Source organism: Hylobates moloch, unplaced genomic scaffold, assembly GCF_009828535.3.
Source record: "Hylobates moloch isolate HMO894 unplaced genomic scaffold, HMol_V3 SCAFFOLD_13, whole genome shotgun sequence".
In the NCBI taxonomy this organism is placed as follows: domain Eukaryota; kingdom Metazoa; phylum Chordata; class Mammalia; order Primates; family Hylobatidae; genus Hylobates; species Hylobates moloch.
This window is the reverse complement of record NW_026652288.1, coordinates 85,478,302-85,493,884: the sequence shown is the minus strand read 5'-3', so window position 1 is coordinate 85,493,884 and position 15,583 is coordinate 85,478,302. Positions and strand designations below refer to the sequence as shown.

The 15,583-nt window shown below is 33.8% G+C and overlaps 1 protein-coding gene across 1 annotated transcript in view; it reads right to left on the bottom strand.

The window, feature by feature from the left end:
* Nucleotides 1–2,471: 2,471 nt before the first annotated feature.
* NAALADL2 (N-acetylated alpha-linked acidic dipeptidase like 2) overlaps nucleotides 2,472–15,583 on the bottom strand; it is a 959,155-nt gene continuing 946,043 nt past the window's right edge. The window contains exon 14 of the mRNA XM_032174021.2: nucleotides 2,472–9,987. Coding sequence (XP_032029912.1) covers nucleotides 9,789–9,987 — 199 coding nt within the window. The 3' untranslated portion in view covers nucleotides 2,472–9,788. The remainder of the gene's footprint in view (nucleotides 9,988–15,583) is intronic.

Here is a 15,583-nt window from a genome sequence, read left to right as displayed (position 1 = left end):
AAGTCATTCTCCATCCAGTTTTGTTCCATTTCTGGTGAGCAGCTGTGTTCCTTTGGAGGAGGAGAGGCACTCTGATTTTTTTTTTTTTTTTTTTTTAGACGGCGTCTCACTCTGTCGCCCAGGCTAGAGTGCAGTGGCATGACCTCGGCTCACTGCGAGCTCCGCCTCCCGGGTTCATGCCATTCTCCTGCCTCAGTCTCCAGAGTAGCTGGGACTACAGGCACCTGCCACCACGCCTGGCCAATTTTTTGTAATTTTAATAGAGATGGGGTTTCACCATGTTAGCCAGGATGGTCTCGATCTCCTGACCTCGTGATCCGCCCGTCTCAGCCTCCCAAAGTGCTGAGCCACTGTGCCTGGCCAGCACTCTTATTTTTAGAGTTTCCAGTTTTTCTGCTCCGTTTTTTCCCGATCTTTGTGGTTTTATCTACCTTTGGTCTTTGACGATGGTGATGTACCGATGGGTTTTTGGTGTGGATGTCCTTCCTGTTTGTTAGTTTTCCTTCAAACAGACAGGTCCCTCAGCTGCAGGTCTGTTGGAGTTTGCTAGAGGTCCACTCCAGACCCTGTTTGCCTAGGTATCAGCAGTGGTGGCTGCAGAACAGCAGATATTGGTGAACTGCAAATGCTGCTGCCTGATTGTTCCTCTGGAAGTTTTGTCTCAGAAGAGTACCTGGCCATGTGAGCTGTAAGTCTGCCCCTACTGGGAGGTGCCTCCCAGTTAGGCTACTCAGGGGTCAGAGACCCACTTGAGGAGGCATTCTGTCCCTTCTCAGATCCCCAGCTACGTGCTGGGAGAACCACTACTCTCTTCAAAGCTGTCAGACAGGGATATTTATGTCTGCAGAGGTTACTGTTGTCTTTTTGTTTGTCTGTGCCCTGCCCCCAGAGGTGGAGCCTACAGAGGCAGGCAGGCCCCCTTGAGAATCTGGTGTATTTACTGAGATAGAGAGGAAGAGAAAAAAGTAGATAACAAATGTAACTGCACTGAAATTACATCTATGAGCATTTAGAATGTCAGAAAATGCCTTATGGAAGCAGCCTTCATAAGATTAGCAAGTTGAAGAAAAAGACAAGAAAGAGAACATGCTTATAAAATTTTAAAAGGCAGATTAGATTAGTGGCTGTAAGCGTGGGCTCCAGAATCAGACCACTTTATTAGGATTTTATGTTACTTTGAGAGTTTTATTTTTAATTCACAAATATAATAAGAATTACATAAACACACATGTGCCTACCACCCAAATTGACAAGGGAGGGTGAAAAGAAATAAGAATAATAATCTAATCTACCACCTACTGTTTTATCGTATTTGCTTTAATTCCTTTTTATGTATAAAATAAATAAACCATTACAGTTAAAGCTGTCCTCTGTATCCTCTCCTTAGCACTTGTTTCCCTCCTACTATTGTGAATTAAACAAGGTTTTCATTTTTTTCAATCTGGATTTTAATATTTTGAATACATATATACACATCCATGAGTAATACATAACTTTATATGTTGTTTTAATTTTACCTCCTCTGTGTGTGTCTATATACACACAAGATATATATATATATTCCTGCATATTTTTTAAAAGTTTTTTATAGCCATGTAGTTGTGTGTATATAGTAGTATTATAACTGTCACAAGTTATTAATCTCCCTAACCGTTAGTTTTCTTATCCATCAAATGGGACAAAATGATATAACACCTATCTCATAGGCTATTTTAAAGATTAAAAGATTTCATCCAAGTGATGCTTGGCAACCAGAGTCTGACACAGTGCTATGACCCTAACAAATGCAGGCTATTGTATAGCAGAGACGTTAGAGAAAGAACACTGTTCTTTAGAGAGTCTTAAGGAAGGTCCAGTGGGACTGGCATGTGGCCTGAGCATATGGCACCTTTAAACCGTCTCTGCTCTGCCAATATGTTTCCAATAAACTGTACTATCTATGGATATTGCTACTAGTTAAACTGAAGTATTGTATCCTGTTTGACTATGAATCTCCAAAAGTAAAATTGTGCTAATCTGTGCTAATCATCTTTGTATCACTAGTGCCTAACACAGTGCCTGGACCAGAAGAGGCTTTTAGCAAATATTTCCTGAATGAATAAATGAATGAAATGTATTACACTCACCATGCAAACAGAAAATTCTTTTCTATGTGAAAAATAACTGAGAGCATTTTCTAGAGCAAACTTGAGAAAACAAAACTGTTTAACATTGCAGTTGATACAGGTACTGTTACTTGATGTTGGAACTTGTCACAAACTACAAATCTAACTGAATGTTCAAGAAAAGAATGGAAGGCAAGGACAAAAAAAGATGAAAAAATATTATAGAATTTTCCCTAAACAAGGGAACACCTGTTTGGGTGTCATACATATTATGTAAAAGTAATTCATTAATAAAATAGAGTAATAACTAATTCATGTGCACACATAAAATACTGTATATTTTGTCATAAAAACACAGTATAGCAATGTTTTTACCTGTATTTAATAATTTCAAAATGAGTGTTTTGAACATTAACATTTCACTGTACAAACTCATGAAATTTATGACTCAGAACACGTTTTTTAAATGGTGCCTTCATTTCATAGTACTATGTTTTCAATAATGTGCAAATATTTAAACAACTTCAATATAAAATATTCACTTATATTTTTAATGGATGTGGTATCTCAATCCATTTGTGTCACTCCAGATCACAACATAATTTCTTAAGTAAGATGCATATTGAGTCATGTAAGTAACACATAAAAAGTTATAAAATAAATTGTGATCACACTTGGGCTAAATATAGAGTGCACTAAATATCTGATGGGCATCCACACATTATAGAAATTAGATATTCAACCCTATATAGTAATTTAAAAACTACAGACAAATGCCTCTAAGTCAATATCATTAAAAATCAGTTACAACAATGACAATGAAATCTCTGTACAATGAAAAATTTCTGAATCACAGAAGATAATCAAATTATTTTGAACAATGCTAAACACCAAAATGTTCAACATAAGTTAGTAATTGGGACACCTCTTGAGAGATATTTGTTTTTAATCAAAGCAAATTTATTTGGAAAAATTTTCCTCCAAATTTTATCCTAGGTTTATTTATAAATTTTCTCCTGCTCATCCCTATTCTTCATTTTAAGGCTGTGTTTTAAATGTTGTACCACTGAGATTTTACTTCTAAAATCTTACATATCTAAATGCTGCTACATTGAATACATGATTCAAGTATTAAATGCATGTGTCCCATAGTAACATTCCAAACACATATAAAACTATTATCAACAGCATGTGACTTTCTTTTCTTTTCCTTTTTTTGAGATAGGTTCTGTTACACAGGCTGGACTACAGTGGCATGATTTTAGCTCACCGCAGCTTCAAACTCTTGGGCCCAAATGACTCTTCCGCCTCAGCCTCCCTAGTAGCTGGACTACACAGGTGCACACCAACATGCCTAGCTACTTTTTCTTTTCTTTCTTTTTTTTTTTTTTTTTTAGAGACAGGGTCGCACTTTGTTGCCCAGGCTATTTTCTGGATATCTATTAAAAAAAATTAGCCCTGCAAAGTGTTCTAGAAAGGGTTTTTCTTTTCAGAATATCCATATTCTCCAAGTAGCAAGTTAGAATATAAGGATATATTTGCCATTAAACCTTTCTGTTAGAAATGTAAACATGAAATTGCCTAATAGAGACCTATCTCAGATGCTAAATAGAATTATTTATAAAATCTTTGGAATATAATTATGTGAGCTACACTTAACCATCTGGCATTTTGCTTCCTGTGGACAATTTGCAGTAGCGTAGAAAAATATTTTGTGTATTTATCAAACAGATACACTAAAGTTCTGTTTAGAGAGTAATAGCATTTTATTCTAACTTTTAAAATAAGGTAGTGCATTTGCAGCAGCTTAATATAGAAGTAAACAAAAAATTGTAATATTAATAAAACACTAGCACATACACTGAAAGCATCTAAGAAATTCAAAATATAAAACACATACCAAGTAATGACCATATGAGTGGTAACATATTGAATACAGGTCTTTTGAAAAAGTTGGAGAGTTATGATTACTGAGCAGGCTAGATAATTAAATAATTACACATTTTGATTGAAAAATATATGTAGTTCATTAAAATAGGGACTCTAACTCCACTTCTCTAGCTAAGCTTCTATTCAGATGCCAAGTTTGTACTTTAATTAGAACAAAAGACAGACATTAACTTCAATGCAACATAATAATTCATAATAATGATCGTATATTAATCTCTTGAGCTTGCAGGAATATAGCACATGACATATGGCATGATACAGGCACCTGTGTGATCCTTTGGGGAGTTAGGTGGTGCATGTTAATTAGCCCCTGGAAAATAAAATCTGTTTCCTTCTGAGAAAAGCTACCTCAGTGCTTATTGGCTTAAGCCATCAAAGAAATTAGATGAAATACTGTTAGGCTGTGTCTGCACTCATTAAAGCTTTGTCTAGATGTAAGCACTGAATCAACTGCCTCTGAGTTAATTCTTGACTGAATCGTGCATAAGAAATCAGAGTAATCATGCATTTCTTTGGCCTTGATGATTGGATTTTGGCATTAAAAAATCCATCAAAATTACCATTTTGGTTACAGAAAATTATATCTAATTGTATAATTCAAACAAAATAGTGTAACCAGAAACATTAAAATTTGAAGCCACTTCATTTTCTTAAATGCTGCTTGAAACTGCCTCAATTTAACCCTTTGATTTGTAAATTCAGATTCAACCCAAATATGAGATTATAAATGTCTTAAGAAATATGTCATCTTTCAATAATCAGGGTAACAAGATTCTTGACGGTCCCAGGTCTGCTAAAGGCACTTTAGTGTGTATATCTTTGTCAGACAATGGAACGATATTATGAAACTAAAACTCTGGCTGATTAACAGATCATTTAAATTGAGACTGATAGATCTTAAAATTACTTCTCAGGGGGAAAAAATTACAATGCTAGAGTGTACCTAGAAAACAGAAACTTGAGTAGACATGGTAATGACCAGAAAAGGCTATCTTTATACATTTCTTTTGCTATGCTTCAAATTCATGTCACCTAAAAGTTGGTAGTGCACAAAACAAACCTACTTAACTGAAAAGTATTTTCAATGAATGGGATGCTTAGAACTCTGTGAGGCTTTTTAAGGTCTTTCCGAATAGCAAATTCTAATGAGGCTTTTTAAAGTTGACAATTTAAACTCATACAAGAAATAAAAACTCACCAGTGTGGCTGGGCAGAATATTTATTTTCTCAAATATTGTATTGTTTGTTTGCTTTTTCCCTGCACTGTATCCATGGTCCCGTGATGAAACTGTTATGTTGCTGATATATTTATTGGAATATGTGGGCCAACTTCCTTTCCACTCAACATATGGATTGCTAGTTTAAAATAATTCCTTTCTGTTAAGCAAATGTGTGGCTAAGGCACATTTAAATAGCCCATTAAACCAATGAGATGACAATGTGTTACCCTCAGAGAAAGCTTAATTTTTGGAGTAATCAATTACACATATCACAGAATGTCTCATGAGAACATTTTTGGCTAGGTCTACCAATTTATCATACAAATAATTATAGATTTTCATTTGAGGCAAAGGTGCTGATTCATCATTAGTAACATGGTCACAAATAATCATTTATTTTATTTTTGTTAACATCTATCTTTCCTGTGGGGAAACTTACTATATGCTCTACATTTATTTAATTTAAAAAGTCAATTGGTTATTCTGAATTTTAAAAAGTAACATACAACTGTCGTTCTAAATCACAGCACCTGCTTTTCTTTTTTATTAGTGAAATTATATAAGCATTTAGAGAATGAAAGTGTAAGACTTGTGGTTTCTGGTCTCTTTTTACTGTTTGTAAGCCTACTTGTCATGATATTCCACAATGGTGCACTTGCCTTTTAATGCTCTTACAGATATCTTCAAACTTACCTACATATATACACCATTGTTGGAGTGCACTACCGTCGTCAGGAATGATGTCATTTGTTTCTTCAAACTCCTTTATTATACCAAAAAAGTGACAGACTCCACAGTCTGATCAGTTTTGGAGAAATATGTTAACATTCTCAATTATCTCACTTTCTAGAATCAAAATAGTCTGATTTTTTTTTTCAGCACTCATTGTAAAGAACAAAGAACTGAATACTGTGGGCCCAGAAGAGAAATATGCCTCATCATTTTTATTAGCTTTGGAACTGTGGACAAGTCACTCAACCTAGTTTTCTCATTTTTAAATGGGTTATTGTGGGAATTCAAAAAAACAAAAAAAAAAGATACATGGAAAAATTCTAGAACACCAGTGCCTGGAATGTAGCAGGCACAAATATAAGCTGCAACTGAATTGTTTTCTTAGAGATAAAATGGGTCCACTTTTCTTTTCTCATAATGATTCTATTAATAACAAATCTTTACGTCTTTCTTGTTATTGTGACTCTTCAATTTATTTAGAAATGTCAATTAGTGTTTTCTTGGAAACTGCGATTAATGTAGATTGGAAATTCTTAAACTTCAGTGTGTGTAACAAACATCCAGAAATCTTGCTGAAGATGTAGATTCCTAGCCCTGTCTTTCTAAATTTCACATTTTGAGAAACGGTGATTTAAATTGTTGACTTAACACTGGCCTAACTTGCCCTCTTACAGAAATATTTTGCTCAATGTCCTTCTTCCTGACTTCTGGTGTTCTGTAAGGATTCTCTCCACTTTCTCTCAAGTACCCAGTCTTTGTGTCCTTTGCCTGAATTCTCGGGGACAGTTTTGTTTGTCAGGTACAGTCAGAGAATGAACTAGCCTTGAATTAAAAGCAGTGTTTCCAGCCCATGCAACATCTGACAGAATGGCTGGTTACACAGAATTCACTGGAAAAGATCATTTATAACCCTGTCTCCTCAGGGAGAAGCAAGATACACTGCATGAGAAAGCAGAGAAGCTTAAATTCCAGTGGTGCTTTTGTTACTAACTAAATACACGACTATGTCCAAGTTTCTTACCACTTTGGGTTTAGTTACTATATCTGGTGGGGGTAATTGATAATGCTTTCTCTGAAGGCAAGATCTCAGGGCTTAGACCAGAATTTTTCTTAGGCTTTCTTTTGATTCTGAGACTTATGCTTTTCCATAAAGGGCAGTATCTCATGTGTACCCTGCCTGAACATAAATTTCACCGTTACACCTTTGCCACATTTTCTTCAGAGAATATTTATGACTCATTATTTCCTAGGCACAATTCTATGTACGAAAGATTGTGAGAAGTACCAGGCATATAGATGACTCAGCAACAATTTAAACCTACTACCAATTCACATAACACTTGCTATTAATTTGCTCAGGATTTTATTTATTTGAATCTATTGGCAGTGGGGATGGGAGGGGAGTGAAATTATATACATTTGGAGGCACCCTCAGGTAATCACACTATAGAAATAATGCTGCTAGTTAAGAGGTTTGTTGCAAAGATGTAAAGCAGCATGTACAGAATTTGTTGGACATCTGCTCTAGGTATAATTTAATATCTCCACGTATCTTTTAATAGACTAATAAAAAACCATAGTTAACTACAGTTTTCAAATAGCAAATAACATATAATTTAGAGGTGAGGAATACAGAAGAAGGTTTTTATCTATACAATGTGACTTACCTAGGTATGCAATCTTTAAACAAAATGAAGAAGAAGCATGTTTTCTGCTCTCGGTGCTATTGTAGGTTATGGGAATAAATTCATTTAGAAATTCGTTCTAAAATAATGAACTACCAAACTGATAATAGTTTGCCTTTCTTTGTTTTAGTTTCATCTGTAAGTGAATAACTGGAATGAACACATCAACCTTTGGTTAAATATAAGGCTTTCTAGCTTTTGGGCTCACATGCACCTGCTTGTGTTTTCCCACCTCTTTTCTGATGATCTCTGAAGAGGAAGAAAGAGCATGAATGTCTAGGTATGCACAAGCCTGTTTATTTCTAGACCTTTCCTATACACGCTCTTCAACATGGCAAATGTTTTCAAACAAATACATTGGTTCAAAAAATAATATTGTAAGGTAGTTTCATTTTTCATCTAAAAATATGTACACACAGGCAATTTCGATGAAAATGGATTTCTGCTTGAATTATCTAGCTAATTGCCTCTATTCCCTGCTTTGCCTTGAGCATATAAAAATTATTTAGGGTAGACAGTGTTGAACCTTATAAATCAATTAATCAGTATTGATTAATTATTTCCCCTCAACTTTAGTTTGCCTTTAAACTAAGACTAGGTTTATGCTCATCCATAAAAAGTGAAAATTTAAACATACACAGACTGTCTACAATGTCTCTCTGGCGGTGTATCATGGGGAAATATGTTTGAATTAGGTAGAGAAAAATTATGTGAAATACTCTGAGGCTATGTTTCCTAACGGGAATTGCTTTATCCAGTATAGGAAAACGATTTTTCACATAAATTTCTAAAGATAAACTAGAACTTTAACCTGATACCTAATAGGTAGAATTTTAGGGTTTGGGGGAATAATAATAGTTGCTAGAGCTATTCAATGGCAATGTCAGTATAAAAAGCTTAGTTTTCCACATCAGAGAAGAACTGAAGTGTAGACGAGACACTCTTACAGTAACACTGCAGAAACTTAGAAGCATGGATATTTTCTAGATCTCCATCTTAGTCACAATTAAGGATAAAGAAGAAAAATATGAAAAGTTTCTTCATAATATTAAGGGGCTTTTATTGATAAAACAACTATTTCTTTCATAGTAAGTTCTTGTTCTCAGAGGCGAAATAGAAATTTGATGCTTTAGAAGATATTTTGGGTTTCAAAGAGAAACTCTGCTATTTTACTGCTGAAAATATATAGTACTCTGTGAAAGCTGCCTTACAGCAAGGAGTTTCAGAAAAGACACAAGAAAGAAAACCAATGTGAGATGCTTTCATTTTAGAGTAGCCCCTGTTTCAGTGTTTCCAACAGAAACAAGAGAAAAAGTAATGAGAAATATTTTTTTCTCCCTCTTAAGACATACATCACTCCTGAAATTCTTAGAAAATCAACTGAGGCAAATTAGGGGTTTCAAAGCTAGTCACCTCGTAAGTTGTTAGGAAAAAAATTTGCATTTAAATTGCTCTGTGTAGCTCCCTTGAGATTTTTCCCTGGAATGCTGATGGCTTTTTTCATTAATACTTAAAAAAATACAATTTCATAACCAGTGTATTACTACATCTAGTTGTGTTAAGAAGAGAAACTTCATTTCATAAAATAGAAACATTCAAAGTGGTTTAGGTCAACCAATCACTCAGTCAGAATACTTGAATTCTTCATATTGAACACTTAATAGTGAAGTTAATCTGAACCATATCAACTCTCCATTTCTTTTACAGAAACTAAGTCATTAATAGCTCTATCAGAGAGAATAAACTGTGTTCCTATATGTCCTGCCCACAGGAACAAAGATAGTCCAGAACTTCTTGGAACTTTTTCCTCAAAATAGTATATATTTATATATATCAGATTTTTTTAATAGGTAATTCTTAAGTCCTATTTCAATAACTTGCTTTACATATTCAGAAATGTAGATATAAGAAAAATATTAAATGTGCAAAATGTTCTTTTTATATTTACATTTTAAAAATACAATGTAATAATAGCTTTATACTTGTCAAAAAGCCATTGGGGAAAATAAGCCTTCAATGTCAGAAAATCTGGTTAAATTAGAGCTTTTGCTTGGGGAATTGTAAACAAACTTCTTTTAAAAATGCTCAGAGTTTTCTCAGTTCTTCCCATCCAAGACACTCTTGAACACATCAAGTCCTGCTTTGAAGTAAGCCTGAGCTGAATTAATGCTGTTCAACACCTCTGACAGGGCTTCTTGAAGGGTCTCATTTGAAGCAAGGGGTTTGCAGTGTTCCCAAGCCTCTATAAGTATTGAAAACTGGCTTGTCTTTTCATCAAGGTGGTATAGGATGTTTCTGAAAAGAAATACAGAATGTATAAATGTTTCATGCACAACGCTATTTTTCTATCAAACATTAGAATGAATATTTCTAAGAGTCAGTGATGTTGTCAATAAATGTATAAATTATAAAAATATATCACGATTTTTCAACTCCTAATGAATTAACAAATTTAGACATTGATCACCAATAGTTTCCCATATTGATGAGAAAGAGAGAAACGATCAGACATTATATGCCTCCTGATGGAAGTACACAACACTATGAAACAAAAAAAAGCAGTTTTGATAGAAAAAGAAAATTGTATCTGAATCTGATGATGCTTCAGATTTAATTGCTTATAAACACAAGAAACAGAAAAAAAAATCTTAAATTATACCACAATGTGTCATTAGCAAAATATAGATGTGGAAAACTTTATAAGACAAATGACCCAGTTTATTCAACCAATCAATTGCAATACAATATATAATGCAGGGGGAACCTATAGACCAGGGCTTCTCAATGTTGCCCTCTTACTATTCTGGCTAGATAATTCCCTATTGTGGTGGCTGCCTTGTGTATTGTAGGATGTTTTGCAGTATCCCTGGCCTCCACACACTAGATATCAGTAGCACTCCTCCTTTAGTGTAAAAACCAAAAATGTTTCTAAATATTGACAAAATATCCATAACAGAGCAAAATTGTCCCTAAAAAAAAAAAAAATCAACCAATCACAAAGCATAGACCTTACTAGACTTCTATTTAAACAGTTTAAAATATGAGAAGTAGTGCAAAACTGAACACTGATTATTGGGTGATATTAGGTAATTGCAAATATTTTAGATGTGATAATGGCATCATCAATGTTTTCTAAAAGTGCCCTTATCATTTAGAAATATTAATATACACTGTAATATTTGCAAATGAAATGTTATTAAATCTGGAATTTGCTTCAACTATTTGGAGGGCAGATGAGAGAGTGGAGCTACAGACAGTATAGAGGCAACACAGTTGACCATTAGTTAATAATTGTTGAAACTGGGTAATATAATTCATTACACTGTTCTCTCTTCTTTTATATATGTTTGACATCTAGAATACCATCTTCTCACAAGTGTGGACTGCATAATAAGATAGTGCCCTGTAACTTAGTCAAATTGCTGAGAAGGAGAAATTTGATTTGGGAAAGTCTAAGACAGTCACCTTTATACATTCATAGATACAAATAGATGTATTTTGTTAGAAGGCTATGAATTATTGCATCACTGTCTTATTTCCAACCCAAACTAGCTGAAATCTCATGGTCTAATAAGAGAGGCAAACAGGTAAATAACTTAAATACATTTTTCTAATTGTTATAGTAGAGATGTAAGGTCTAGTTATAACAGATGATAGATTGCTCCCGGGAAAAGTCTAAAAAAGGTCTAAATGGAGAATATTTAAACAGCATCTTGAAAGATGAGGGGAGCTACCAGTTACAAAAGTTTAGGAAAGGAAAAAAGCTAAAAGAGATGAAGACAGGACAGCATCCTATGCAGAAGGAATGGCATAAGCAAAGACACAAAATTATAGAACACCATGATATCCTTAGTGAAATCCATGTTAGCATTTTTGTAAGATCAGAGTATAGGGCCAGACTGGGCAATGATAGGAGCAGACATGGGAGAACAAGCCATAGTCATATCATACAGGGCCTGGTAAACCAAGGTAAAAAGATTAAGCTTGTTCCTATAAGCAATAGGAAACCAGCGAAAGGATGTAAGCAAGAAAGAAAAGTGATTATATTTCATTTTGGAATAATTACGTTGGTTGTAATATAGAGCCTGGAGAACAGAAGACCACTTAGTCCAGATGAAAGGTGACAAAGACTTAAATTGAACAGTGATGACTGAGTTTGAAAAGATGGAATCAGGGCCACAGCACAAAACTTATTAATTTATACTTTTCTCTAGCACCAGCATCAACTTGATTGAGTTCTTGATCACCATTTCCTCTCAGCAATGCTTCACTGTCTCAGCCTTGTCAGCACTTTTCACCACATGCTCTGTAGGGATTAATGGGGAGTGAAATCTACCTAATCCCCTAAGCCAGAACCCTGTAAGTCATTCACTTTCCTTACATGTCCAATTGGCTTCTGATATTCATTTATCCATCTCTGTGTCTTATCTGTTGTGATATCCTGATCTCTATTTTCAAGAATATGTTATGATCTCATTGCTTTACACTTCAGAGTGAAGAACATGTTACTTCTGTATCAAGTCTAATTCAGTGCTGTGAAGCTAGGAGGTCTTTAGTCGTGGTGATTTAATTTAGTTACATTTTTATCTGGCTTAGTTCAGTGCTGGGAACTCAGTAGACCCTCAATAATGTTGGTATAAGTTATATCAGTTCAGCTTATTTTGCATTTTAAGCTCTAATTCATTGAAGAACAGTCGATTTTGTATCTTTGGAGAGAAATTTCTGTTGAAAATGAGTACATGATGAGTGGTGGTGGGAAAAGAAGATTCTTGAATAGAGAGATTATTTCAATGATTTTGTTCAAGACAGAAAAATTTAAATAGGAACTATCTCTAATAGTCCAATATCCTTTATCTTCATGCTTATGAGTAAACTTGGCATTGTATTAAGAAAATAGAGCAGTGCAAGAAAGATACTCTCAAAATTCTGAATATTCTTGAATTTAGGTTTATAGTTTGTATTAAGAAAAATATATTCCCTGAATATGGGAGGGAGAAAATTACCTCCCAGGTGGAGTAGCAAGAGGGTTGTGAGCAATGCTCTGGTATAAAGCCTTGTGGAGTGTAGAAGCTCTGTAGCCCAAGGAGCACATAAAAGCGGGATAGAACTGCCTCTGGCACTGGGGACAACTCCATCTGCCTCATCACCAACACTGCTGGCTTGACCCACATTGTGGTCACCTGGCCTGGGAAATGCACAATCTATGCTCATACACACAGCTGCTCCAGGCCTCTGTTACAGATGAGAAATGTGCAATCTGGGAATAAGCTATATGTTCAATAAATACAAAATTGATTCATCATCCAGTACCAGGAAATGTTAGATTCCCCTGTATACTCTGAAAATTTTGTCTCTACTTCCAGATGCAGAACATTCTTTAAAGCAGATGTTTTCCCTTTGCTATTCTCCAAGTATTCTTAACATTAAAGAGATTTTCAGAAGCCATTCAACCATGAGAATGTAATCATGTAAGAGATTATTTATGTATGTACATATACATATGTATACATGTATTTTTATACAGAGAACTTTTGAAAATGTTTTGATGATATCTCAAAATGACTTAGTGAGAATTAGTGAAATACTTATTGAAAGTTTCCCTAAATATTAGTTTTATTTCATAAAAATAAGAAACCAAATAATTTGAGAAACTTTGAACTGTAGAATTGTTCAAAATGGAGATGAAACTGCCTGGAATATTTTTGTACATGACAGAACCTATACAAAAGTTAGTTTTTTCAGGCTAGCATAAGCTTTCCTGTCATTTAGGAAAAAGACTTGGCTTCTGGTGCCAGGATACATATCAAACATATTTACATTCATAATCTACTATTAAAACAAACATAAATATAAATGGATATATATATATATGTATTCATATACAAATGATGAAAAAGTCATTTAGTAATCAAGATATTTTAAAGATAAAAATGGATTAAAAATATTTTAATCAGCTATGTAAAAAATACTGCTTTGTAGACAACTTATACTACTTTACTAAAAGAATAAACTACTATAATAAAAAATTAATCATTTTTCATAATATTTATAGTTTTGAATTCTCTTCCTTCACTTTGAGTTTCATGTTTAATTGTGAATCATTAAATGGCAAATATATTTCCAGAATTTAAGAGAGAGCACAATCGATATTTTTAAAATTGTGTCAAACATTTTATTTCCATGCCTTGAGGACAAATTGTTTAGTATGCTGACAAACAAAAATATTATAATCATTGTTATCAAGAATTATTCCTTAAATGAGTTGTAACATTGCAACTAGTATATCATGGGGGGCATGTTTAAAGATTCTTAGGCTGTTATCATGACTTTTCCACATTTGCAAAACCCAACGGCATGAAGTACATTTCTACATATACATTCTGTGCTTATTAAATGTTAAATATCCATATTCAATTTAATGATGTTATTAATAAAATATGCTCATAAAAGTTACAGATTAATCCTGTGATGGCAATTCACATAGGCATGAACAGTCTCTAATATATTTTTGTAAAATGTGTCAATAACTACCATAAAATATCTAGAAGAGATATAATGTAGAAGAATAAGAATACATCCTAAAAACATGTTCAGGTCTAAAACACAAGAAATTAGAATGATTACTGTTTTAGAACTGAAAATCAATACATACATTTCCTAAAGGCCAATGCAATGGAATGGGGAGTATGCCAACACTTGCTTCTCCTAACTAGTAAGCAACATAGTAACATGCTTTTATAATGACTGTAAACAAGCCCTATGAGCAGAAATGGATCTTTTTTTAGTTTGTGAAATTCTGCAAGTAGCTAAACACATTTTCCATATGCTACATGATTCAAGTAGTAGGCTTGTGGCAAGCTATTATGGAAGATAAACACTCATATCCATTTCTACTCAAATTGGATACAAATCAGCATAAAGCTAAGATACTGAGACTCTAGGAGAATACAAGTGACTGAGATTTTTTCATCATCATTTAAAAAAACCTTCATTTTGGGTAGCTGCTGATGTTACTTAAGTTAGATGATCTTTATTATAATAGTAGAAATATGTTTTTTCACCCAGATAAATTGTATTACCTTAAAAACAAATCGGGGCTAACAAAAATACCTTCTTTAAATTTTCATGAGAAAGATCATTTCTCTTACTGATTTTCAGAATTAGCTCATCTTTTGCAGTTTTTTTTTGTGTACTGAAAACCACTTAGCTTCCTGCTTACATAAAATTTCTGCATTTTGAATCACTTATGAAAATATAGCATTATATTACTTTTAATACTTAAATGGAAGGCTAAAACAAAATCATGTTTTTACATTTTATCACATATGTTCTCATGTATTTCTTGGCTCTGAGAACTTTTACATATTCAATCATTAATCCTAAGTACTCCCAGAATCATCTCTTGACAGCAAAACCAGTATTATACCATTTTTAATATGCAAATGCTTCTTGTTTGTGAATATTTCAATTAGGTCAATACTCTTATGGAAGCTTCTAATTCAAAAGCTCTTTGAATTCTCATGTAATGTCACCAAAATTGAATTGGTCAAATAGAGTTAAAAGATGTTAACAACAAACACTATATCAGAGTGCCTAAGTGTGTCTCTCCTCCATTATAGACCCATATTGTTCAGATCAGGAAAGACAGACTAGGAATTGACCATTAGCCAGTCAAAAGGCACATGTCTGGCAGAAAAAATATGGTGGAAAGAAAGTGAGAATATATTTTAAGAGTTTCCATGTTAAAAGTCTGTCCTCTACAGCCACAAGGACTCATATTCCTTAGTGAATCATTACTGCTCTTCAATACACCTGCTTTAGTCCAATTTAGAAAGATTTCCCTGCAGGAAGAACAGATTGTGTTAGCATAGATCTAATTCAATAAATCACC